Source organism: Bombus affinis, chromosome 9, assembly GCF_024516045.1.
Source record: "Bombus affinis isolate iyBomAffi1 chromosome 9, iyBomAffi1.2, whole genome shotgun sequence".
Classification (NCBI taxonomy): domain Eukaryota; kingdom Metazoa; phylum Arthropoda; class Insecta; order Hymenoptera; family Apidae; genus Bombus; species Bombus affinis.
In genome coordinates this window covers 10,352,912-10,378,126 of record NC_066352.1, presented here as the reverse complement: position 1 = coordinate 10,378,126, position 25,215 = coordinate 10,352,912, and the positions used below count along the sequence as shown (strand labels likewise).

At 40.6% G+C, this 25,215-nt stretch overlaps 1 protein-coding gene across 1 annotated transcript in view; it reads left to right on the top strand.

The window, feature by feature from the left end:
* Nucleotides 1-9,975: 9,975 nt before the first annotated feature.
* Nucleotides 9,976-25,215, top strand: part of LOC126920360 (neuroligin-4, X-linked-like) — a 222,763-nt gene continuing 207,523 nt past the window's right edge. Inside the window, exon 1 of the mRNA XM_050730593.1 lies at nt 9,976-11,996. Within this exon, the coding sequence (XP_050586550.1) occupies nt 11,609-11,996 (388 nt within the window). The 5' untranslated portion in view covers nt 9,976-11,608. The remainder of the gene's footprint in view (nt 11,997-25,215) is intronic.

The following is a 25,215-nucleotide window of genomic DNA, read 5'->3' as shown; positions in this document are numbered from 1 at the left end:
GAGGCGTCCTCGAGGCATGAGGCGTTCTCCGATGAGTGGCTCCTCTTCAGGAACACCTCATTCACGTTAATGAACTTACTTCGTGAGCTAGGGACGAGCAAGACCAACGAAAGTGCATGACTTCTCCACGAGAACAAAGGTTTCGGATGAATTTTACAAAGTGCCTCGTCAAATTGCCTGTGTGTCTGAAAGCGATCGATCATTCTTTCTCTTGTCTTAATGAAACGATTAAATTTGGTATTTTCAAACAAATGAAAACGAAAAGTAGCGAATGTCCTACATCTTAAGCGACATTATTTTAATCTAGAGTTATCAGCTCTTATTGATAAATGCAGACTTTATGGTTAGGTTATTTCTCAAGGTATTGTTAACATTGTATTCATGATGGGTATTAAGTCGAAGCAATCTCTGCGACTTTCAATATTTTCCAGCTAATTCGTCCAATCCTACGTATAGGAGAACAGGATGCATTGTTTCCCGGCTTGTCGATAAAGGAAAACGAACCAGTAAAATGCGAAGATATATACAGGTTTGTAGCGTATAAACAGTCCACTAGCGATACATTCTAATCCCAGGAGGATCAAGCCATCTCGGAATATGTCTTCCTTATTCTTTGAGCTCATATATGACTTTATAAGGCAAACGTTTTCTCTGCTTATGGCCACGAGAATCGATTTATATAGAAAATTAATCAATTTCATTTGAAATTTACGTTGAGTTTTATCTGGTCGAAGATTATAAAAGAAGTGCTCGTTCAATGAACTAGTATTATATCGGGATCAAACTTTAATTAACCATTCATTGCACAAGTTTTCCTTGATCGAGTTGAAAAGTTTATCGGTTAAAGCCGAAGTTCTTTTAAACAGTCAACGATTTAAATTGCTGTTTCCTGAACAAAAGATCGGGTTTCGATTTCCAGAGGATTGGGTAGGATAGAATCTACAGTCCACTAGCAAACAGATTCATCTGGCAGAATAAATAAATATTTCGCGCCTCCTCTCAAAGCAAAATCTCGTTGCGGATATTCCGTCTCTTTACCCGACAGCAATCTCTGAACCTGTTTATCACCAACTACGGGTCTAGTAAAAAAGTAGAAGAGGATGGAGTTAAATGAGTGTTATTTAAATCAAAACTCACAAGTTTGCGACTCGAAGAGGTGAAATACGAATAAATGGTGGATAGAAAGTTATCGTCATTTCCATAGGGATAATAAAAGTAACGGAAAATTAAACAAAGAAGATGCGCGGTTTAAACTAGATTATTTTTTGATATTGGACTTTTGAAGTATATACGATTCAAGATATGTGGTTCAAAGAATATTTTAACATCTGTTTTTCAGTTTAGGAAATCGAAAAGCGTGTACCCATTTTTCAACGTAGATTTTCCGCGAAGACAACGTCATCGTGGAGACGTGACGCTGATTTAAATTTTGTTTGCGCGAAAAATTACCAGAGAAATAGCGAAAGCTGACCCAATAATACTGCGATTTCGCATCCGAACTACAAGAACCGGATCAACGACTAATCCCAAGTTCCTCAGAGGAAACTGTCGAACAAAATACTTGACAATATTAATCCGTTCTCAAAGAGAAATTACAAAACAACTATACAGCATCGTTTACGGTATCAATAAACCAACCTTGAAATCAGTTCACTACCCTCATCTCCTCTTCGAATATCCTAAAATATCCGATTATCCGATATCTTCGAGTGTCCGACAGAGACGGAAAAAACTCGAGAGGCGAGGTCTGGGTTGGAAGTCGTTAGTTTGCCCTCCAAGTTCGTCGAACGAGACGAAATCCGTTCCTGTATCATTCCTTCAAGTATCGATTTTCTTTTTTCTCGTTGATATCTAGGGACGAATTAATCACGAGCGAGAAGTCCAACACGGAAGATCCTCAGTGGCCTCTCGATATATCGTAAATACCATCGAGATTCGTCGCAAGGGGAAAGCAAAGGAGGCGTTTTCGTGGATGGGTGGACCATCAAGAAGATCGAAGATGGATGAAGAATATTCGTGGAGAGAAAACCGTAGGAATGTGACGCGATAATACGTGATCAAGCTATAGAGCATTCGAATCCACCGAATCGATGGTCGATATTGACAAGGCACGCAAGTTTTTTAGGCTATGGTAAAATTGGACCAACAAAAAAAGGGGACCTCGTACTGTCTTATCGTATCCAAACCTCTAGCGTGTTATACTTTACCCACTTTGCAAGATTCCGTGCATCGATAACCACCGTCCTGACGTTCCTCTGCCTCGTCTAACGCTCGAGCTATTTTTCTTCAGAATCTACTGAATTCTCTTTCCATTCTGTTATTCTGAATGTTGTTTAAATAATAAAAATAAAAAGGAAATTAACCAAGAATTAATAACTATTCCACGAGTACGATATTCTTCTTTTTTTTTACATTCTTTAAAATGTATTATTATTCTATGTTAACGTTCGTAATTTGGTTTAAATTTCCACCAAAAAGATTTCCTCCGTTTTAATATACCCTGAAGCAACGAGTGTAGTAGAAACCTCACTCTTAATACTTAAGCGACTTTGACACGGCGGAGCAGATGATATGAAGTTTCATCAGCAGGATTGGCGTACGTGGCGGCAGAATTTCATTTAAATTTCATTTAAATTCAACGTATCGCGTTCGAGATAAAGAATGTAATCTGTCTATAATACCGAAAGTTACATGGATCGTCCGACCTCTAATATCTTCCTTTTGAGAGAAAGTGAATTATGCAGCAGCCACTGTACTAAGGTTGTCTCCACGACGCTCATGAAATTTGGTACCGTATTGTAGAAGTCATAGAATAGCATGTCATAGATTATCGGCCAACGAATTCTTCTCCTTTTAGTAAAAAAAAGTATAATACCAGGTTTCTACTGACTTGGATCTCTTTTTTTATAATAGTTCTGGTTATGGTTACAGTGAATAGGTATTCGGACGAAGTGCCGTTCTGACGGATGTAGCATCTGAAAACTGCAATACATAGACTCATAAAAATCTATATAGATATTTGATTACATTGACGTATCGAGTACGTCAGAATGTCAATTTATTCGAATAAGCATCCACTGTAACTGTAGGCTTATGTACTTTGATACATCCGTACATTAAACTTTCATACGAAAATATACTACTCTATTTAGCTATGTTCTTGATTGTCTGTTATATGAAACATACTAAGGAAGTTTATTTAATTCCATCAATTTGCAATAAATTACATTCCAACAATGGCATGTACAAACAATAGCCAAGCGTTAAAACAGTTTCGATTCGGTCGGCAAATTAACCAAAAACCCACAACTGATAGGATTTCAAGGTCCATGCGATTGGAGGCGCAGCAAGCGTGCATCAAGTAATCGTATTTCATTTAGTCAATCGATGGTGAACCAACAGGACAATGGGATCGTAGTTGAATTTTAAAGCTGATTGAAGCTCGTCCAATGAAGAACATTACATTTCCGGAACATTTGTTTATTCTCAAGTGCCATGTGCAATCCTCTCTCAGCACTGCACTCGTCTCTCTAATTACTCGTATCAGGCGATAATATTTGAACATCAAGGGATGAAAATTTTTTAAAATGACGTATGACATATGATTAATATCGTACGAAGTATTGTTGCTTTGAATTACTTTGTCAACAAAGAACCGACGGTTTCTCTGTGAAGCACTTTTCCCCTTCTATTCCTGAAAAGAAAACGGAAAGAAGCAAGGGAGGGATTTGTCATTTGAGGGATTTCATGGATTAGCCGTATCCCGTAGTTTTCTGCCACGACCCCTTTTTCCCGTAACAGCTATCGCTTTAGTATGCTGGATATACATATACACTGTTCCAAGTACACCGAAACCCGGTTATCCTTATTCTATATTTGTGTCGCCACGTCGTAGATAATCCTCAGGGCATTTTACAGGTGTTACATTATTTTCTGTCGCTCGGTGAGAAAGGTTTTCGTTGCAACTGATGATTGTTCATTCCTTAAGTAACTTTTTCCTTTGCTTCCGATGCTTATTTTTTATTTTATTTACTTAAAAGTTTTCGAGAAAACGCAATTGAAATAAATCAAGAAGGAATACTTTTAAAAGAATTATAATTATCTGCAAATATATATCAGACAGTAGTGCAAGAAAAAGTGTGATAAATGTATACTTTTTAACGCGATATGAAAGGGAGGAAGACGTTTGTTTCGCGTTGAAAAGTTCACCGATATCAATGGAATATCGCGAATCCAGAAAAAGGTTCAGTAATCGATTTGTATCGGGCTAACCTTCCATCACGAGCACCGTGTACGAACAAGTCCAGATGCGATAACTGGGCAGAAATAGTGAAAGCCAGTAGGTATACGTAACAGGTAGTATTGAACGGCGAATGAAAGGAAGAAGAAAGGCTTTCATGGGCGGCGGATTTTTCCGGGATTAGCTAGATCTCCTCGTATTATTCGTCGTACAACTACCCAGTAGACTGCTCCTCGCGATAATAGTTCCAACGTTAACCGTTTCTTCGTTTTTCTCTTTTTGCCATTCTACGAATTCAAGTTTGAGTTCCATTTACACGTATTCTCTCTTACAGCAAACAGTGCTCGATACAAAAATACTAGAAAACCAGCGAAGATGAATTGGAAGTAATTTCTGTTACCAAAGAAACTCGTTCAAAACTACAGTTTTCTGATTTAAACTTGATCAATATGTGGAAACATGGGTAGAAATACGGAGGATGGAAGGAAAGAACAACTAAAGGGAAGAAATTTCATTTACGATTGTACGCTCCCGTCGTTAAAGGAAGGTACCGAATGTGTTTTCATAACTTAAGAACAGCCCGGGGGGTAATCGTTTTAAGGAAAACACTGTCATAAAGAACAAGAATATCGCTTCTCTCGATACAAGTGAACGATGTTACGTGGGTCGGCAAACAATTTTCGAAAAATATGTCTTTGGGTTTTTCATTATCTTTTTATTACAATTATTTACCTTGCTTTCTTCGAGAAAGACATCAAGAACTATAGAATCTAAGCTGTCGTTGCTTCACATCGAATGTGATCTATCTTATAAGCAGAGCGAAGACAAATTTTAACGCTAGACGAAACGACCGCCAAAACATGAACTGTCTCGCAACATTTTGATGGATTACGTGGATATTATCTAGAGATGCGCGAAAGTTTGTTCCTTCGATCGTTACGAAGCTTCTGTCGAAGCTAATCATGGATCATGTTTTCCAACTTGTCAAAATCTTCTTTCCCCTGCTACACCCTTCTACCCTTTATTTCTTTAGAATACTTAGTCCCCGTGATTCGAACATTCAAGCCAAAAAATTCGTGATGGAACACGATTACAAAAAAATTTCGCATATTCCAAAAAAATCGAACTCTTGAATCTACTATTTATATTGCAATTAGTTTTCTGGCCAAAGAGATTTCGGATCAAACCTGCGGAACTAAATCGGAGAAATTGCGAATGAACGGTAAATCATGAATACGTTCTGAGCAATTTCGCAATTGAATCCAACGAAAGAAAGTTTCTTTCGTTGGCCAAACCATTCGACCTCCTTCCCATTTACTCGAACTTCGAGTGCTTCGATGGTCTATTATCCTGGTTATGTATTGTAAACGTTGGAGAGTTGTACTACAGGTGGTAAGATTTCTACGTTTGAATTTGCGACGTGGATAAAGAATGATTCTGGAAGGAATAAAGAATTGCCGTTTCGCTCGATATTTTCGTTGCAACCGATGAGGTCACGTTGAGTACTGAATCCGACGACGATAAACTGGCTTCGGAAGGAGGGACCAGTTTCGTGTACGTGTTTCCTCCACGTCGCTTGCTGAATTTTGACAAATTTATGAGGCAGCCCAGAGACGCGGTCCGATTGAACGCACGCGACGAAATTAATTCATGCACGCCGCATAAAGGACAGCCGTTCGTCGACAGAAAAATTTGTGATGGACGGGCGTGGTAAGTTTGGATGACAGATTAGTCGTACAAAGGGACGAACAATGATGGCAAGCATGACGCGATATATCGTTTCTCGAAAGTCGATTAATTATCCCGAAACTTTGATGTTTTTGAGACCGAAAACAAGTTACCAGCGTTTAGAGCACTACATATCCAACCAACGAATCATTCCGCGAAATGGTTCATTCGTCAGAAAAAGAACAGAGTAACCGGAGAAGCATCATATGGATCGAAGCAAGCATTTTCTTTTCCATTCTTCTTTTACAACTTTCTACATCGTTGAAGCAGCAATCGAAGATCCATCGAATTTTATTAATCATCAAACAAGCTGCAAGATGACGATGGGCAGATTTGAAGAAGCGTTAAACTGGAATCGATCGGAGGACGTACAAAATGTCTGAACCAAGAAAGTGTCGTAAAGTACTATGTATCCGTTCGCAGGACAGATCCTTTATGCTTATGGAAGGGCATCGCTATCCTAGAGTGAATCTAGTTCAGATGAATTCTTTTCCGCGTAATATTCATCTTCCAGGCTACTATAAATAGATAATAGAAATGAATAAGTTATTTCGTTTTGAATTCATCGGAAGATCTGATGACGCGTGCATCGTGGATTATGATTATATCATTGACAACGGCATTTCATTCACTTCTTGTCCCTTCTTCTTCATTAAACTCGACTTTCTCTTCGTTGAAGGGAATTTTTTACATTCTTCCGTATCTTCCACGTCTTTTTTTTTATTTTCTTCGTCGCTCAGTTTAATATCTCTTAGGTATCGATTCTTAATAAAAATTTTACGAGCTCCTTTAGTTGCTTCACTTCCCCAACGAGCTCGATTGATCATCAGGTAGCATCGATCGGATTCTCGTCATAATCAGCTAATAAATCGGGTGTAGAACGTGAAACGAGACTCCGCAGAGTATCGTTCGTAGCAAGTTTCGTTGATCCGGGTCGACTGGTGTGTCGTTATGGATTGCAATCACGGAAATGGCGCGCGTTCCTGTCGGCTGCACGCCTTTTATGCGACATTCGTTCGCACGACGTTCGTAAAAACCATGTTTCCGGCTTTGAGCAGCCTCCATGACAGGGTTGCTCGCTAATCGACGTAAAAGGACACTGTCAGACACGCCAACTTTTCGATTTGTTAGCGCATTAAGAAGCAGAGTTAATTTAGAGAGATATGTAACCAAAACTATCTAAATTTATTAGCAACGTTTTATAAATGAAAGCTGTATAACATTCGATACTTTTTTCCTAGACTGTACATGGTAAACTGCGGTCAGGAGTTTACTTTTACGGGGGCTATAATTTTTAGTGGTGTGAAAACTGTACGCCCCGTATTCACCAGGTCGAATGTACAATATAAAATTTATTACGGAAACGTGAGAGTGAAGGGATAAAATATATCTTAGTAGAGACACTCGAAAAACATTTCACCCCTACTTTGATCTAACATCGAGCAAATACTAATCATTTATGGTCAAAATAAAATTAAATGATTTTTAACGTTGCTAAATTAAGAACAGTAACCCATTCAATTGTAGAGAACGCGATAAAATCGCCGATTTTTTCCGGTAATAAATGCATTTTTTATCTCATCTATATCATTTGCAAAGAGATACCGTCAGACGATACTCTGTAAACACTATATTCTATTTCGTAGCTAAATCGCTATCGGTGTTGTTTGAGGCGATTTTGAGAAAGTTGATCCTCCGAGACAACGTCTTACGAGTGGAAGCTTAATTGAATTACGCACTGCTTTCGACAAGCAACGACACGCAGACTTGCAACACTCCTATGATTAGGCGGAGCAAGTGGGAAAGGCTGACGTTAGCCTTAGGATACGAGTTAATAGCATCGGCAAAGTTGACGCACCAGAACGCCGCCGTGTCAGGGAGCGATGTTAAATGCATTTCGCGCCTTCATGCCCGGAAGAATTAAGTCGGTAATTCATGAAGGGTCGTCCAACAGCTACTCACGGCCTCGTTATCTCTACGTTAAGTAAACTACATCGTACGGGATGCCTACGCTCTTGTGATAACACCCTTGAACAACAATAGACCGACAAAATTATGTATACTAACCGCTCCAACTTTCATCGATGGACGGGCATTCTACTTTTTTTTATAGGAATCGAATCAGTATTTTCTTCGATTTAGTAATTATTTAATTGAAAGTTTAAAGTAGAATTTCGAGTTTTAATCGTTATTCCGTGAACATGACTGAGTGTCATTAAAATTTTTGTACTTTTACAGGACTGCTTTTGAAACGATAAATTAATTTTCCACCAGTCTCATAGGGTCACGATCTTGTACAAAAATCACTATATCGTGTCGCAGAATTTAGATCAAAATTACGAAATATTATATTAGGATGTAATTACTCCTCCTTGCGCGAATGAATTCTAGCATCATATTTTTTGCACAGTTACACCGTTCCATAATTCGAGGCTTATCTAAAACGTGTCAGCGAAGTTCTGCGTGTCGTCGGTGGTTCATTCGACACGCATCCGGGTCAAAAAGCTTGGGATGTTCTGCTTTTAAAGGGGAGCTTAGAATGCATCGAAGTTTGTTAACGAGTATAGCTACGCAGACTGAACTATAAAGACGAGGCGGTGTTGTACATCGCAAAACTTTACGAAGAAACCGACCGCGCTTTTAGTCATTCTTCTCTGAAATTCTCGTTAAAAAGTTTCCCCCGTGCCGAGGTGGTTAGCTGATATTCCAATTTCGTTCCGTGCATACAGCTTCCTTTTTTCTCCCCTCGTTCGAGATGATCCGCGTAAGAGCGTGATTTACAGGAATCCATGTACATACACGTGTTCGATCAACTTTTTGATATGGACCCTCTTCGAGAATGGACTCCAGAACCTTACTCGCAAATGTTTGATACGATAAAGTAACTGAAGATGAAACGATAAAAATAAACATAAACTTTCAAGTTATACGATCAAAATTGCTCCAAACATTTTCTCCCCTTCCGATACTTCGCTGTCGATAAAGTTTTCGGCTTTAAGCTTAGAAACAGCTACACAGTTCGACTACAAAAGCTACAAAATTTTGATCGAAATTCATGCTGTCTCGCAGCACCGATATCGAATGCTGCATTTTGGGAATATATGTGCGTGGATCTATTATTAGGCATAGACAGAGAGATTGAAAGCACTAAAGCGGCCTGTTGTCGATACACGTTCGACGTTACCTCGTTAACGGGAGATAGCCATTGTTCCGTTGCATTAAACGTCTACCTAACTGCATGGCAATCGATCTTTCTTTCGTTTCGGACTGCGCGATATTCGACAATTTGACACGAAAGTGAGAAACCGAACGAAGGACACGACTAGCCTAGCGTAAACATAAAAAGAAAGCGTAAAGAAAATTGTGGCAGTAAAATATCAGGCAAGGAATTGCTTTCATCAGGAAAGGAATAGAGTGGTGAATTGGGCTCATAGGGCACTACACAATCCTGTTTGCAATATGATCAACGATAGCACACAGATTATACGAGTAACGTACAAGCTTTTAGATGGATTCAGTTATTCTGGTTCGGCTTATCAAAAGCATACTTCAACGCGAAAATGATTGTAACGTCTGTTTGTTTAATCTTACTAGATGGCGTAAGCAAAATCGACGTTATAACCTCCATTGTTATGGATTTTTATCAAATCCATTACTATTTTCTCGATGATGTTAATGCAAAAATAAGCTTACTTACATTAGTGTTGTTATTTCGTTTCTGCAACCACTTCATCGCGATATTGGAACAGAAACCATCTGGGTAATCGTAATTGTGTCACGTTTTGTACACACGGCGATTTGATCATAACTTGAACGGTCGCGATAGGTTAAGTCGATTTGTTGTGAAAGTACCAAAATTCATGCTCGCGAAATTGAGACACGAACCAAATTTCTCAAGTCGATATCAATGTCATCTGCTATATCGACGTGTCCGCGGACTTCCGCCCATGTCGCGAGCGGTGTGGGCAGCGTATGCGCGGGGCATGCGCAGCTCCGTGCGAGCAACATCGCCTGACGCCAGTCTGTCCGAGGATCAAGTAACGGAAAGATCGGCTCCTCTGGTCCAGCGGGGTTCGCATCCGCGTCTCGCGTCCTTTTCCTTCTAATGCATGATCCTCGCGATCTATCTGTGGATTGGATCGCGTTACGCGGCCACCACGTGACGAAGGAATCACCACATGACTCCAGGAAGTGTGAAGTGCGTGAGAGTGTTCTCGGTCCAGTGTCGTCGCGTGTGTCATTCCGAGGCAAATTCCAACCGAATCGAAGGGACTGCGTGCATTCGTACGATTTACATTATCCATCGTTGCTCGTTAAAAACAAAGGACGCGATCTGTTACCACTAAATACTTACGAATTGCCTCTGAACTGGTCCAGTACGGCGTAAGACGTGAACCAGGTGATCGCAGGGGTGAACAGTGCACGTAGACGCAAGTTGTCTAACCGAGGCAGTCTGTTGGTTAGAACGTAATGGAACGACACGTCGTTTGACAGTGATTCGGTGTGAAATTTTCGTCGACCGTTAGTGATCGATCGAAGTTCGTGTCTTTGGATGATGGTTCATTGAAGCTGCTCGGATTATGAAATGTCCATATTAGATAGTGATCTTCTAGAATAATAACGTTTTATTCTATACCAAGTTATTGCCAAATGCTTTTTGCACAATTCCGTGAAAGACAAATATATACGAGAAACAGAGAGGGGATGTCCGCGTAAAAGCGGAAGAAGAAAATTTGAGAAGCTGCAGTCCGTCCAAAGGAAAGGAAAGAGAAAGGGAATAGAGAAGAGCAGTAAAACGGTGGACGTAATTCGACGGCATCCGGTGCCTTGCTTCCTCTATTCGCTCTGGCGAGCTAGGTCATAAGAATGAAGCGAACCGGTAAACATCGGAGCCGTGGCTTTCTCTTGGGCATCATTAGGGCGAGCGCTTTTTATTTGTACCGCCATATCAAGCATGCTATCAAGAACGAGATCGTCTTTTTGTAACTCTCATGATATTTTTAAAATGATCTGGGCCATTGCTCTGAAACGACGAACTACCCTTCTCGAAGTTTAATCCAGTTGTGTTGTCGTGTCGACGCAATTAGGACACCATTTTCGAGATACCATCGAAAAATCGTGTCAGGCATAACAGACGAAAAAAAGTGTGCTGCGCGAACTAGCCGTATTTACCTTTCATAACGCTGACTCGGGGATGTCTTTGGTCGTGTGTTGACTGCTCGTAAAAGGTCGTCAGCAGGTTTTCCCAGAAGGATAGACAAACAACGTTGAACGTGAAAAGAGACTCGGTTTGAATTGACAAACTCGTTCATCTTTCAGCGATAATAACATCTAACGGATCTCTGAAAGCCTAAGAATGAGATGAATGTACTTCGAGGAGAAATTAAACGCCGTAAAGAATAAACGAACCCTTTGGGTTGTACGTTTCGAACATTGTGGAATTCGTTTCGACGCCGATCGCCTACTGATGCATCCTGGACGCGCACCTGGTCCTCGTGGCGACGAGGTGGGCACGATCGCGCGCGTTCCAGCCTCCGGGGGCGGGTAGAAGTTCTAGGGGGAAATGAAATCGTTGGTCGAGCTTGAGTGATCGCGAAAGGGAGCAGGCGTGGAGACGGGGTTTCAAGGGCGCGAACGAAGATGACGTCGTCGATCCTGGCGCTGCTCGGCCTAATCCTGGCGACCGCCAGCGCCGAGCTCAGCTCGAGGATCGTCAGGACAAAGTATGGGGAACTATCGGGCGTTATCGTGACCCTCGATCGGCACCTCGAGGGCGTCGAGGTGTACCGTGGCGTTCCGTACGCGTCGCCGCCGATCGGCTCGTTGCGTTTTATGCCCCCTGTCAGCAGTGCGCTTTGGCACGGCGTTAAGGTGGCCGATAAATTCGGGCCTGTTTGCCCGCAAAGGCTGCCCGAGCTTACCGACAAAATGCCGAAAGGTAGAGTCGAGTACTTGAGAAGGCTGCTGCCCTACCTAAAGAACCAGAGCGAGGATTGCCTGTATCTAAACATTTACGCACCGGTTCAAGGTAAGATGCACAATTCTTTCAAATCACTTTGAATATCGGTACGAGATCTGTTATTAATACTTTCATGTACTTTATATTTATAATTTTCTTATAATTCAGGAAAAGTTAATTGAATTTGTTTGTTATTACATTTATTTCCCGCAGTACTATTTTACATTGAGTCGTATAATACGAAAGAACGCATACTTTAGCTTGTATATTAGTTAAAGTAATTGTAGCATAGATTAATTTTCTTACGCTTTCTTTGAGATATTGAAGATACGTCATTTAGTATATTATCTATATGTGATTCAATTTTTAGAGAGTCTATCATTATCGACCTAGATATATTCATCTTAAAAATTGGGATATTTGACATATAATTCCTATAGTAAACCGCCGCGAAAATGACTTTTTGATTAATTACAGAATAAATTACAACAATGTTGAAAAACTAGTATGTTGTGTAAAACGTAACCCTCTTTTAGCTGTTTTCAAATAAAAGTAACGTGAAATATGTAATTTGGGCGTGCGAAATGCTGTCTATGTAAATATTATAATATGAAGTTACCGTTATGTCCATTTCTGAATTGTTCATTATAAAGTATGTTATAAAGTATATACAATCAACAAATTTTTTCCTAAGAGAATATGACTTTTGAGTCTCGGCATGCTCTACTTTAAAGGTATATCGTCGCGCTACAAATATCTTAAGCACAGCCAAATATGTAGCGCGATGAAAGAGTTAGCTCGTATCAAAGATATTTCTTTGAAGAAAATATTTTGCTTGGTTTATCATCCTTCGGATATTTTACTATCCAAAATTTTGGATTTTGCAATAAGTCACCGACACTATCTATACAGAGCTACGTAGCTTCGTGATTTTATCGTCAATCTAATCGAGACATCTTTTATTGGTTTACGATGGATCAAAGTATCCTTCCTTCGAGTATCCGTGTCCGCTTCCGGTTAGGGTTTACAGATTTCTTTGTGCCGCGCAGATGTATGCTTTTACTACTTCATCGAGACATGCACGGAACTCCGAATAAAATGAATGGAAATAGAATGAATGTATGGTTCATATATTTACCTTCCGCAGAAATTCATTTGAGAACAGTTCTCTGGCTCCTTTTTTACGAGTGATTTTGGACGGTCGCTCGAGTATCCAACGGTATAATTTACTACCAGAATAATTCGCTTTGAACATTTTGTTCGGAATATTTGAAATTCTGGCTGTGCCTGTAGATGGTTATTATGGAAAAATCGGGGACTAGTCTAGGCATGTTCAGATTTGCGCATCCCTTTTCTCCCATTTTTCGCGTTTTCATTTCTAACGGCACGGCTCTTTGTGCTCGACGACTGCGACGGGACCTTTTCGAACGGCAGAAATATGCGCCGATTCTTCAACGGCCTTTCATCGATGCCCTGTCGTTGTCAAAGGATTTTCATGCGTCTAGGTGAGTGACATGGATTAATTTCGATACAGAAAAGACAAGACAGGATCAAAAGAGAAACACGAAAAGCGGGAAAAATTTCTTTGCCTTCGCGAGGATATTAGTGTTCGATTAGGAAATGAATATGCGTTTGTTTGATGCAAACGAATATCATTGCGATGTATTAGTATCCTATCGATCAGTCATTGCTACCTTTAACTTTTTCATTTGGTTCTACGATGCTTATTCGGGGAAAAATGTAACCGGAAATAAATTTCGAAGCGACAGAGATAAAGAATAAATTAATACTGGAATAGAGTTGAGTTTCCGACATTTCTGATAAACTTTTTAAGCTTCTAGGAATTTGAACTTTTACTAGTTAATCGATAAATGAAACGGTAAAAGTAACAGGTTACGCGTCAATCAAATGTCTGAAACTTCATTTATAACCTTTGGAATATTGAAATGCCGTGCCAACTTTTCGATTATTCGCATTTAAAAGTATTTCATTAAAATAACGCAACGATACGTTATTAGAAAAGGATCAGTCGAATAATCCGCGAGCAAATCTTCTGTTTCTAATTCAGCTCCCGTGGTGTTCATGGGGGAAAAGTTGTCAACGAGAGCTGACCGCGTACGTTCCAGGGGTTCTGCTTCAACTCGGTTGAATATAATGGTAGTATTTCAGAATAATAACCCTGCAGCGAACCATTGTCCGGCCAGTGCAAACAAAGAATCCATGAAAACGACCATTAATTTGCCGATTTGAATGGGAAGTGTTATTTTACAGCCGGGTGTTCGCTTCTCATAAATCGTTTTGCAACCGTGGAATTCACCTGATCACCCTACCCCTCCCCCCTCCATCATTGCAATTCATCCCCTTATCTTTCTCGTGTTCGAAACCCTCATGCCACTGATTTTTTGTATTTCGCCAATAACTCGATTGTTGATACACAGAATTGTTACAGAATTATTACGCGTACAGTATCAGTTTTCATCTCAATACGTAACTAACACAATTTTCTATAGCTTCAAAATTCAATAACGCAAGATTCTTTTCAATTTCCGACACAGCTCGTGTCCTCTGTCAATTTCAGTTTATTTCATAGCTTTCATACGAAGTTCTTAATTAAAAGAAACCTAGAACAAACTACGTAGATCGACTATTATAAAATCCAGTAGGTACGGTCAGTTTTATTCCCAGCATCCATCTATTCTTCGCCTCGGTACCTTCTGTAAATCGCTGGCTAAGCGTCTCCGAACTCGTTGAAAAACAAATGTAGGAGTGCATTTGCATCTCCGTTGAAATGGTGGACCGACAATCTCGCCGGTTAGTCGATTCACGAGGGCGCGCGCGCGCCAATGCGCAAACGCTGGCCCGTCGAGGTTGCGCCATGCCGAAACTATTCTGTTCAATTCCGCTCCTACCCGCTTATTTTTACCGTTCACGATACTTACACGTAATCCTCGGTACGATACGTGTTTGCAGATCGCTTCAACTGGCCGAAAACGCGCTGGTCCGGTGTGTATCTATGTATATATACACACGTGGAAGCCAACACGTTCCGGGCATTTGTTTCGTTGGATTCGCCAGGCGGTTTCTATCTTCCACGGCGTTTCTCCCAGCTTCGCTTATCGCTTACCGGCTACTGGAGTGAAAAACGACGCGAACCTTTCACAGCGAAGTGCCTTTGCCATCCTGACGTTGGATTCCTTACCAGGGAAACAGCGCCGTTTACTTTTCACTATGAACAAGACTGGCCACCGGAAATTTCAGGAATCCGTTGGCTCTTTTTCTTTGATTCCGAGAAGCCTCAGAGATTCGGTAATCGATATAGTCGGCGAGGCAGAATGCAATTTTCCAACGAGAGATACGTAATTGCGTGTGAAATTGTCGGAAGAGCTTTTAACTAGGACGTCTGAATATACACGGTCCTATACTACTTAAAAATGTACGGCCACATTTGTACGTTATCAGAGCTATAATTTTTATTTGTATAATTTCGTTCACTAGCTCAGAGTTTGTGTACTACGCTTCGTTATCTCTTATAAGGTGTTTTATAAAATTTAATGCAATTTCTAAGTATTATTCAATCGAAACACTTAAAGTTTTCCGTCGGTATGACACCAACCTTGCGACAACAGATAATCGCGACAAGGTTAATTCCGTTGTTAATTAAAATCTCTTCTTGTGACGAAAGGCTGCTCGATCAATTTTTAATCTTATGTAAATTGGTTCTGTTATGAAAACAGAAAGGGATATTGACTAACCTAATGTCCGTCATGTTCGCGGCAGAGGGAGGGGAAAGGCAACAGGATGTTGCGCGATAGTCCAGATAGTACGATTAATATACAAGCAGAATTAATTAGCATGGCACGCGATATACGAGACAAGGGTGAAAGAGAGAGGGCACGTAAAGCCGAGGGAACGATGGAGAATCGTCGAGTTTTTCTTTGGAAGGCGGCTTTAATGCAAGCCCCTTTAATCCGCCTCGACGTTGCGGCGCGCAACACATCCAAAGGGGAAGGTTGCGCTCGCGTATTCACGTAATTTCTTGATCGAGGAAGAGAAATTGTATTTAAATGGACCATGCAAATCTGTGGCAAGTCCGTGGCGTTGCCGCATTACGTACACCGTAGAATCTTGTTATGCTAATTCACAGTAACGTTTCGCGTTTCCTTTTGACGCTCGCCCGGGAAACGATTGCTCGATTCTTGCTAAGGATTCTACGGCTGTTCAATCGATTCTTTGGTCATGTAAAGAATTGTATAAATTCTTCGAAATACAGAATACTTCGGTGTATTGGAATTTAAATATAGAAAAGATTCTTTAAGTTAGTAAGAAAGATTTAATTGAATACTGTGTAATTGAGTATATATATATATATAATTTTTGGCATCGTCAAGTAGACTGGTCGATCATAATTCATACGATATCCTTTGGTTAGAAAGAACTGCGAGTCTCGGTAATCGAATGATAAAATTGGTCGGTACGCGGATTTTATAAATGCAATCATCGAGGTGCATGACGGCTGATAAGTGTAAAGATGAAGGCGTGGTCAACCTCGTAAACGGTCTTACACGCCACAACTAATTATGAAATTTAATTAAAGCGCTAACTCTTGTACGCGTGCGGCTTTTGAAGGTACACGAACCAACGCTACTATTTAGCAGAGCACTAATTCAGCCTTCATTTATCTGCCAGTGTAGGAAATTAGAGGGACAAAGAGAGAAACGACACTAACAGAGGCAGACGACGTCTTACCACTTTGCGCTCTAACCGCGTAGCATCGTTGAGCTTTGCATTTTTTGGCACGTTACACGCCGGTTGCACGCCACGCGTTGTGCTGACCTAAGAAAAATAGGTCCACTTCAGCCTGCATCGCGTAAATGCTTGGCAGGCTGGTAAGGTTAGGATCTAGGGAGCGCGTGGTTGCCTTTATGAAAAAATATTCCTAGAATGTAATTTCAACGTAAACTGCATTATCCAAAAAGCAGTAATTGAGGTCTTACTCTTTGATTCCTCAGGAATTGTAAGCGCGAAGCTTGTCTTTCTATATATTTTGATATGCCGTATGTAGTATATTGTGGTATTTATGGTAGCCAATGGAACGATTTATGGCATCTGTTTTACGACTAAAAAGCTTTGTGAAAATATTATCTGTCATATCCTTTTCTTCTTGTTCATCCTGAAGATGTGATAGCATGTTTCCGGTGTTCGTCTCGCGGTCAGAAATAGAGAGGAAACGTAACGGTATTTTAGGGATCACGATCGGATGGAATTCAGGGAATAACATCGAAGCAAGAGAGGCAAAGAAAACATGTGCCTCCGCGAGTCGAAGCTGTGGTAGGACTTTTCAATTTCGACGGGGGGGAACTCGTTCCAAAGGAATAACGTTGCTCCTTTTGACGTTGCTGGGCAAAGTGTTGGGGCTAGGCGGGAATCCTGTTGCGCGTCGCTATATATCGGATCATCCGGATAATAGATTTGCCGAGGGTAAACTCCGCAGAATTTTTGTCTCCTGTTTTCGCCGATGTGGCTGGAAAATTTAAAGAAAGCAACCAACCGTAGTGCTTCTTATCAGGGTGCCGGAATTTCGGCAATAAAAATTAATATTTCAGTTGAAGTTTGTACGTTACTACGATTGAAAGGGAGAAATATTGTATAAGTTGAGGCTAACGTTTTAAAAAGATCAGGATGACTTATGAGTATTTTCATCATGAATGAATTTATCTTACAAAACTTGCTCGATAACGTCTAAATAAATAAAACAGAGATTAATGCGACGAAGCGATACAATATTAAAATGCCGAGCGCTGTAAATAGAATTGGATCGATGCTGGTCAGACACAGTTAACGAATGTGCATGGTACGCGGAGAAAACTTCACTTGCAAAATATGAAACGTCCTAAAGTTTCGTTATATTCGCGGAATAATTTCTCATATTTCCCCTGTCGAGTACAAATACGAAAGAAAAATAGTAGGAAAATGTAGAAGATAAACTTTTCTTATGTTAGCATATCCTAACGTGAGATTAACATTTATTTTCGCATTTTAATCATCAATATCAAACGCTTTTAACTCGGTTTCAAATGACAAACACAAGAGAACTCTTGATGGATGATCGATGACCAGTCTTCTAGATTATGAAATACTGGAGAACATTCACCGTTCATCGCAGTATCATAAATTTCATTCGACCTGTGCAGCATTTTTTGGAAGCTCACGTGCTTCCTCGTACGCAGATCAAAAGGATACAGGAAAAGCATCAAACCCGATAACGATGTCCGCAATTCGAACAATACAGTGGCAACCGTAAATCGATCGCGTCGAAGGAATAGCCGCGCGAATACGTGACCTCTGAAACAATTGAAAAACATGCATTAAACATGCCAGCATGATGATTTATGGATGCCAATGCAGCGAACGTTTCGCCCTCCAGCCACATTTCGTTTCTTGTCAGCGTTATATCTCACCTGAACGTGAAATAGCGAAAGATTCCCGTTTATACGTTCCTTGGAAGCATCATCCTTTATTTAATCCTCCAATCCTGGCGATCAATATATCCTATTATACCGTCAATAATTTTGCCAATTATCAAAAGAAAGAATTAAAACGTCCGGTGATAGAATTGTTTATTTGTAATTTCTCGTTCTGATATCAAAAGCAGTTCTCGTTTATATTATGTAACGAAACTTGAGATTGCAAGAGACGCTGTTAAAGAGGTTGGGTCGCGTTTACTGCAAAAGCCGGAATAGTTATCGAACAAGTTGCAACATTTCCCGACAATGGGCGGAAAATTCAGGAAGTTATTATCGTCTGCAGCCGAGAGTCTTCCTAGGTACGTTGCCTAATTCCTCGACCACCCATTATGATATTAACCGGTGACGTTTCGCGATAAACTCTCGCCTTGATTTCTTGTATTACTGGCATCGTGATTTAGGAATATATTTCGTTAAGCCGAGCTATGAGAATACAAAACTATGGTGAAAAACATGATGGATAAGAAAAGACATTATGTCGGTACAATAAATGATTTTTTAGAAACAACGAAGTATACAAGAAAATGTCAATTATAGAGTTACAGACATGTGAATCTAAGGAATAATTGAAAGGCATTGTAAATCGTGTGAATTCCAGTCGAGATGCTTCTCTTACCGAGCAAGACTCTCCATGGGCCAATCATCCAACGAGGCTTGATGGAGCTGTCAGCTGCAGAATTGGAGGTGAATAGTCTGTAATGGATTTCACTAGGAGAACCGGTCGTAGCTGAAAGCGTGAAAAGAGTATCGGACAGATAAATATTTAAATTGGTCGAACACCTAACTGCGCGAACCGGCAAATGGCAGGAACAGCTAGCCTACTTTTCAAATGCTCACGATTCGTTTATTTAAGGAAATTGTTTAAAGGGTGTGTGACGCAAAACCGAAAATCGATAGTTTCCAGAGTGCTTTTTCTATTATAATTTATTAAGGTGCAGAAATAATCTGATTATATGTATAAGATGCAGACGAGAAGCATTCTCTTTCCAAAAGAATTCGATCGACCATTAATCACAATCAACGCAAAAAACCCGAGGAATAATGCGCCCGAAGGTTTCAACCTCGTAAATCCGCGAGAGAAAAGAGTGGACGTGTCGCTGCTAGACAAACTTCTTTAGCTAGCGATATTCGGTTTGACACGGAATTATCGACAGATTAAGGTATTCCGAGATGTCGACGTTGTTGTCTTTCCACCACCAAAGTGCTTTAGAAGTCAGCTTACACGTCAAACCTCTGAACTTATCTTTCTAAAGAATATACGGTTTCGTGGCACGAACTATTAAGCTCGATTAGCCTTCCCTCTCGCGTTCTACATTTTTTATGTATTTCAGAGAGAATCGTGTTTTACGAGGTATTGGTCTTGCTGAACTTGCGAATCCTCGGCAAAATTTTACGGATTTAATTAACAGGTTACCTTTTCTTTCGTTTTTATACTTTCTGGGTTACTATAATAAATCAGTGATATTAATATACCTTGGAAAACTTTTTCGCGATAAATGAAACGTGTATACACGTATTAAAAGAGCCAAACTACGAGAGTATACTTATCGCGTCGACAACATGAAACGGTGCGCATACTAAAGGGATTACGCGACCTACAAGAGTCTGATATTGCAGAAGGACCGGCTTACGTGAAAGTGGCGGCTTGATCATGACGAAGAAGTTGTTGTCGTTTCTGGGGCACGTTACACGAGCTAACTGGAAAATAATAAGCGCAACTTGAGCGTCGCCAGAAATTGATCGTAAGCAGCGTGGAGGTGCACGATGATTTATCACTACCGAAAGATTAACGGGTTGACGCAAGGATTGCTCACGTTACTCCACTCGAAAACTGATTTATCGATGATTTGAGAGCGAATCACGTATTTCTATGCGTTTGCTGCGTAGCTAAAATTGGTACGAGTGTTCGATCAACATTTTTACTTGAGCCACTTTTCTTTCTCTTTGTTCGTAATTCTTGTAAGGAAGAGAATGAAATGTGTTATCTGTTCAACTATATGTGTCACCACCATTTCTGTTTGCTTTCTTCAACCACATTTACTATATTCTACATAGAGGTTTCCTCAAATAAACGACGTTCCAAAAGTCTCCATCCTGAGAATTAATATCAGATCGAAATTTATAGCTGGCTGGCATTCTTGGCCCAAGAACTATACATTCTAAAGTTCTTGCGGAATCGTTCAGTTTCCCGTCCTCCGTTACTAATAGCAGTTAATTTCCGCGACTTAACCGCCACTAATCCAGCTTGCGAAGTTTTGGTGCTTCTTCGAGAGAGGAACAAAATATCTATTCGTGATTTTCCACACGTAACAATAGATAAATATATTCTTGAACAACATAATTGATTCGACGAGCCACAGCAATTATTCAAGTTGAAGAACTTAAATGTCAAGCTTTCCGTATCTGTTATAATATAACCGATCGTATAATAGCCTTGAAAGTTCAGGCTTCGTCGAGCTGTCACATGTAACAACATTTTTAAATAGGATAAAGGCTAAACACGCGACCAACGATGCCAGCTTATTGATTTTATAACGGTCGCAACAGTCGATGAATGGTTATTGTTTGCGTGTAAGAGACGCGATACATCGTCACGAGTCGTTCCGTTATCGAAATAGAAATCTTCGAATAATTGCTTTCTAAATATCTCAAATTATATAAATTTGAGAAAGAAAAAGTTTAAAAAATATAACCACGATATAGAACGACCCTCTGTTATTGCATTATGTTGTGGTTGACTGATAGAGGAACGAGTGGATGTATTTGCAATAGAAAAATATATTGAAATAAGTACAAGTACAGGTGTACTGTATGCTGATCCAGATCCTCACTCTTTCAGTGTTACAATACAATAGGAAGAATGATAGGGAACACGTTCATATATTCATAGCAAAGGACATTACCAAAAAGTTAATCTTGGTATGTAGCTCTAGCTGATGGCTACAAGAAACAGCAATAGAAATCTACTTATAGCTCTTTTGTTTCTAGACCTTGTAACCTAAAACAAAAATTATATTCAAGGTCACGATAATATAGACCTCTCCTTATTTTGGATTCTTTTCACTAAATTCTATTCTCTTCGTAACAGCGGTATCCAGGTCACGGATATACAAAAGGAAAGGTGTCGAGTTTTTATTGAAGTGATTACTTCAACACATTATGATATACACATTAAGCTAATTTGCTTTTTCAAAGCGTGTATCATTTTCCTTCGTTGACTTTAATCTTTTCGTCGTTCTTCGTTAACGAAGCGTCCTTTACAACGTATCGCAGCACGTAACAGCGCGCGCGTCGCCTTCGACGAGTTTTATGATTACACGAAGCTCATCGCGATATCTGCACGCCTCGGGCGCGCAATCTCCTTACTAGGAGCTCTTCTTCAGAGCAACCACTCGACGATTTATTACGTCATTCCGGCCGTTTTCTTCCTTTCTCAGCCAGTTATGCGTACCCGAAAAGGAATTCTTATCCCACTGGAAAGTTGGATTCTGGTGAATCGTTGACGCGCGCGTTTCTCTAGTCAAACTTGTTTCTATCACTTGTTTTTTCAGCCAAGAGTAATAAAATGTTTGACCCGCGACATAGTTTATTTCAAGCGTTAAAGGAACACTGCGCTCCACAGAATTTTTCTACCGTTCTTTACATTATACTTTCTCTTTTTATCTTTGAAACTTAAGGTTGCATTACTTTTGTGTCACTCTGTATGAAAAGCACTGGGGAAGGAAGAGACAAAGACCTGGAGTGCCGCTCGAGTTTGGTCACATTTTTAATCCGACCAAACTTTTTGAATTACGGCTAGGTCGCGTGGAAAGGGAAGAAGGAGGGCATAAGGCGTCGACCAGGGTAGCGTAGCGCGCGAACGGAGAAAATTTGCAGGAAAAAAAGAAGATTATATTCCTGACCGTAATGGTTCCTACTCGCATCGAGTCTTAGGAGTTCTCTCGAGCCGGGAACAGTCATTAAAAAAGACTTTCCAGCGGGCCAGGTGGACCGGCGAATGGTCGAATGAAATCGCCGCGGGACAAGCCGGAAATGGTGGACGCTGTGAAAAAAGGTCGAGAAGGAATTCTTTGCACGGGCCTTCTTTCTCTTTCCGCCGCCTCGGCCGCTTCCCGTTCCTGTCTTTGTCCATTCTCGCCGTTTTCTATCCAGTTTTCCCCTCGGTTTCGGCCTTGATCCCCAGCGAACGCCGCAGCTGTTGGTTTATACGCAGGCTTACCGCGACCACGACGAAAATAATTGCGGCGGCGTTAAATCGCGCACCGAAACGTTTCCTCCGGGAAAGTCTTGATCTCGACTGTTGCGATTAACGCGTTTCCCGACCGCGTCGCGCTTTCTACTCAAGCACGTTCGTCGGTTTTACGAGTCTTGTGGCTGTAGAGTACTCGTTGCGTGAACGAAACATTACGAACGATACCAGGATTGTCCCTCGTTCGGAGTGGGTCGTAAATAACGTACAATCGTGTGGAAATATTTTATATTTTCTGATGTTCAAGATTTGAGAATCTTTCTACGATATTTAATCAATATCCCGAACGTGAGCAGAGACCGATAGTCATCTTAATTTTTTACCGCAATACGCATTGGCTTTGACATTGTCCATCGTGGCCGTCACAACTCGCTACGCTATTTTACGGAAGTGAATAAATTGCAAGCGATTTAAATTCTACATTACTGTTAAGATTACCTCAAAATCCAGAATGATTTTGCGTCACTAATTGTATAATAATGGATCGAAAACTGCACAAAATTCCGATGGAACAAACGATCGAAGGACAAGAGAGGTTCGAATCGTTAACAAAGGGTTTAACGACGCAATAATTGGCGGTACGCGTGAGGGCATAGCGATGCTCTAAGCTGTAAGGGCTGCGGCGTGATTCAACAATAGCTCGGTTACTGCCGGCGACGATGCTCTTTCTCGTTAATCTCGTAAAACGTGCCGTGGCTTAAAAGGAAGACAATAAAATCCGCCTGCCGTACTCGTTACTCTCTCCTCTAATGAAATAACAATGACTATTATCGTCTCTTATTACTACACCACTGTTCGTCGCCTTAGAAGGACGCTCGGTGAAGATCGATACTTCCTGTGATCGGCGTGATTCACTCTATTCTCGAATCGAACTCACGCGAAATTTCATTACGATTCTTGCAACTGAAATGCCTATTTTTCTTCAGATTACATAATTTGCCGGTAAATGTCGCTGTTAGCGATAAATTCTAAATTCCGTTAGGTGTGATCCAAGGCAAGTTGAAATAAGCAAAAAAAACTGCCGGCTAGTCAGCCACGAATTAGCTTAAACGACCACCGATTAATCTTGCATGGGCCCGTTGGGAGATGGGGAAACAAGGTGACAAGGCCGTAGTTCGTTCGCCTGCTAGCCGTAGCTACTTAATGCCCGATCTCTCGGGACTAGTGTAACCCGTTACACCGCATTCGGACTCGTCCTTTACCCACTGACTCACCGAAGGGACGTGACCACCGTCCCGGGATGCGGAATTCTTGGGAAAACTACTTTATTACCACTTACCCCGTTTATCAGCTTGTAATTTCTCTTAATTGCTAACTGAAAGTCCACCGGAAGATGATTTCTCTTTGTTACGCTTCACTGATATTCGGTCAAAGAACAATAAAAAAGTCTTGTGGAAATTGTTCATCGAATTTTCGATTTGACCGAGGAAATTGCAGAGGTTTTCCTCTCGGGGGCAATCGTGAAATAGAAAAGAAATTGCGAGATTCTTTTTCCAATTTCTTTCTTTGTTTTTATCGCTATATAGATAAAAGAAGTACTAAGAGATAAAAGAAACTAACCATGTCCCTTTGCAACAGTTTTTCTTTCTATTTCTCATTGCGTCGTTATTTATTAACATAACATCAAGGACCCATCTACGTGCCGAGCTCAGTAATCAAGTTTACCAATTTTGTTACATTATTTAACCCAAATTGCCGAAGGAACTCCACAGGATTGCATCGTGTGTTTAATGTTCAACGAAGCGCGCAGCGATGATCGTAGCAAGCTGGACGTATCCCAACCACGCCACTATGAGTCTCGTAAGGAAACTTGGCAAAAAGCTATTTTGCTTGCAGCGTAACGCTAAGCTGAGAGTAGCTGTAACGTTAAGTAGCTGGCGGGGCTTTCGTAACTAGCCCATGGTGACGCCATCTCATTTTCAATTGTTTTTGGTTTACCTAGCCATTTGCCTTTGGCTATTTTTCACTCTGCTTTTATTATTCAATCACAAAAGATTATTTCTCGTCGGCGTAAAGATCGTTACGCGTACAAGTAATCAAAAGTTACAAGATATCTTTTCAATGTTTCAACAAGGTCCTTAAACTTGGGAAAAGTTTAAAATGAAACCTACATCGCTTGAAACTCGAGGAAAAAGAGCCATTCGATATTCTGCAGGCTTTCGTCGCAAGATGTTTTCGAAAATACGATTCGCTAAGTGTGCCAAGTACAGTCAGGTTTCATATCGGGGGAATTTTTATTCTGAATAGAAGCCACTGCCTCGTGAATGACAATAGGGAATATAATTCGTCGAGTATTTCGCATTTCATTCACGTTAAAAAATGCTTCCTCTTCTTTCCCGATTTTTCTTTGCCGCTGAACGCCTGAGGCGTCGATTCCACTTAATCCATCGATCGAGATTTCATCTCTGTACTTTGAAAGGCGATTAGAGAGTCTGAGCTTCCACTTTCGCGACGCCTCAGGCAGATCCGAAGGCTTGTCTTTGTTGTTGCTGCCGCTGTCTTAGCCATCGAGCAA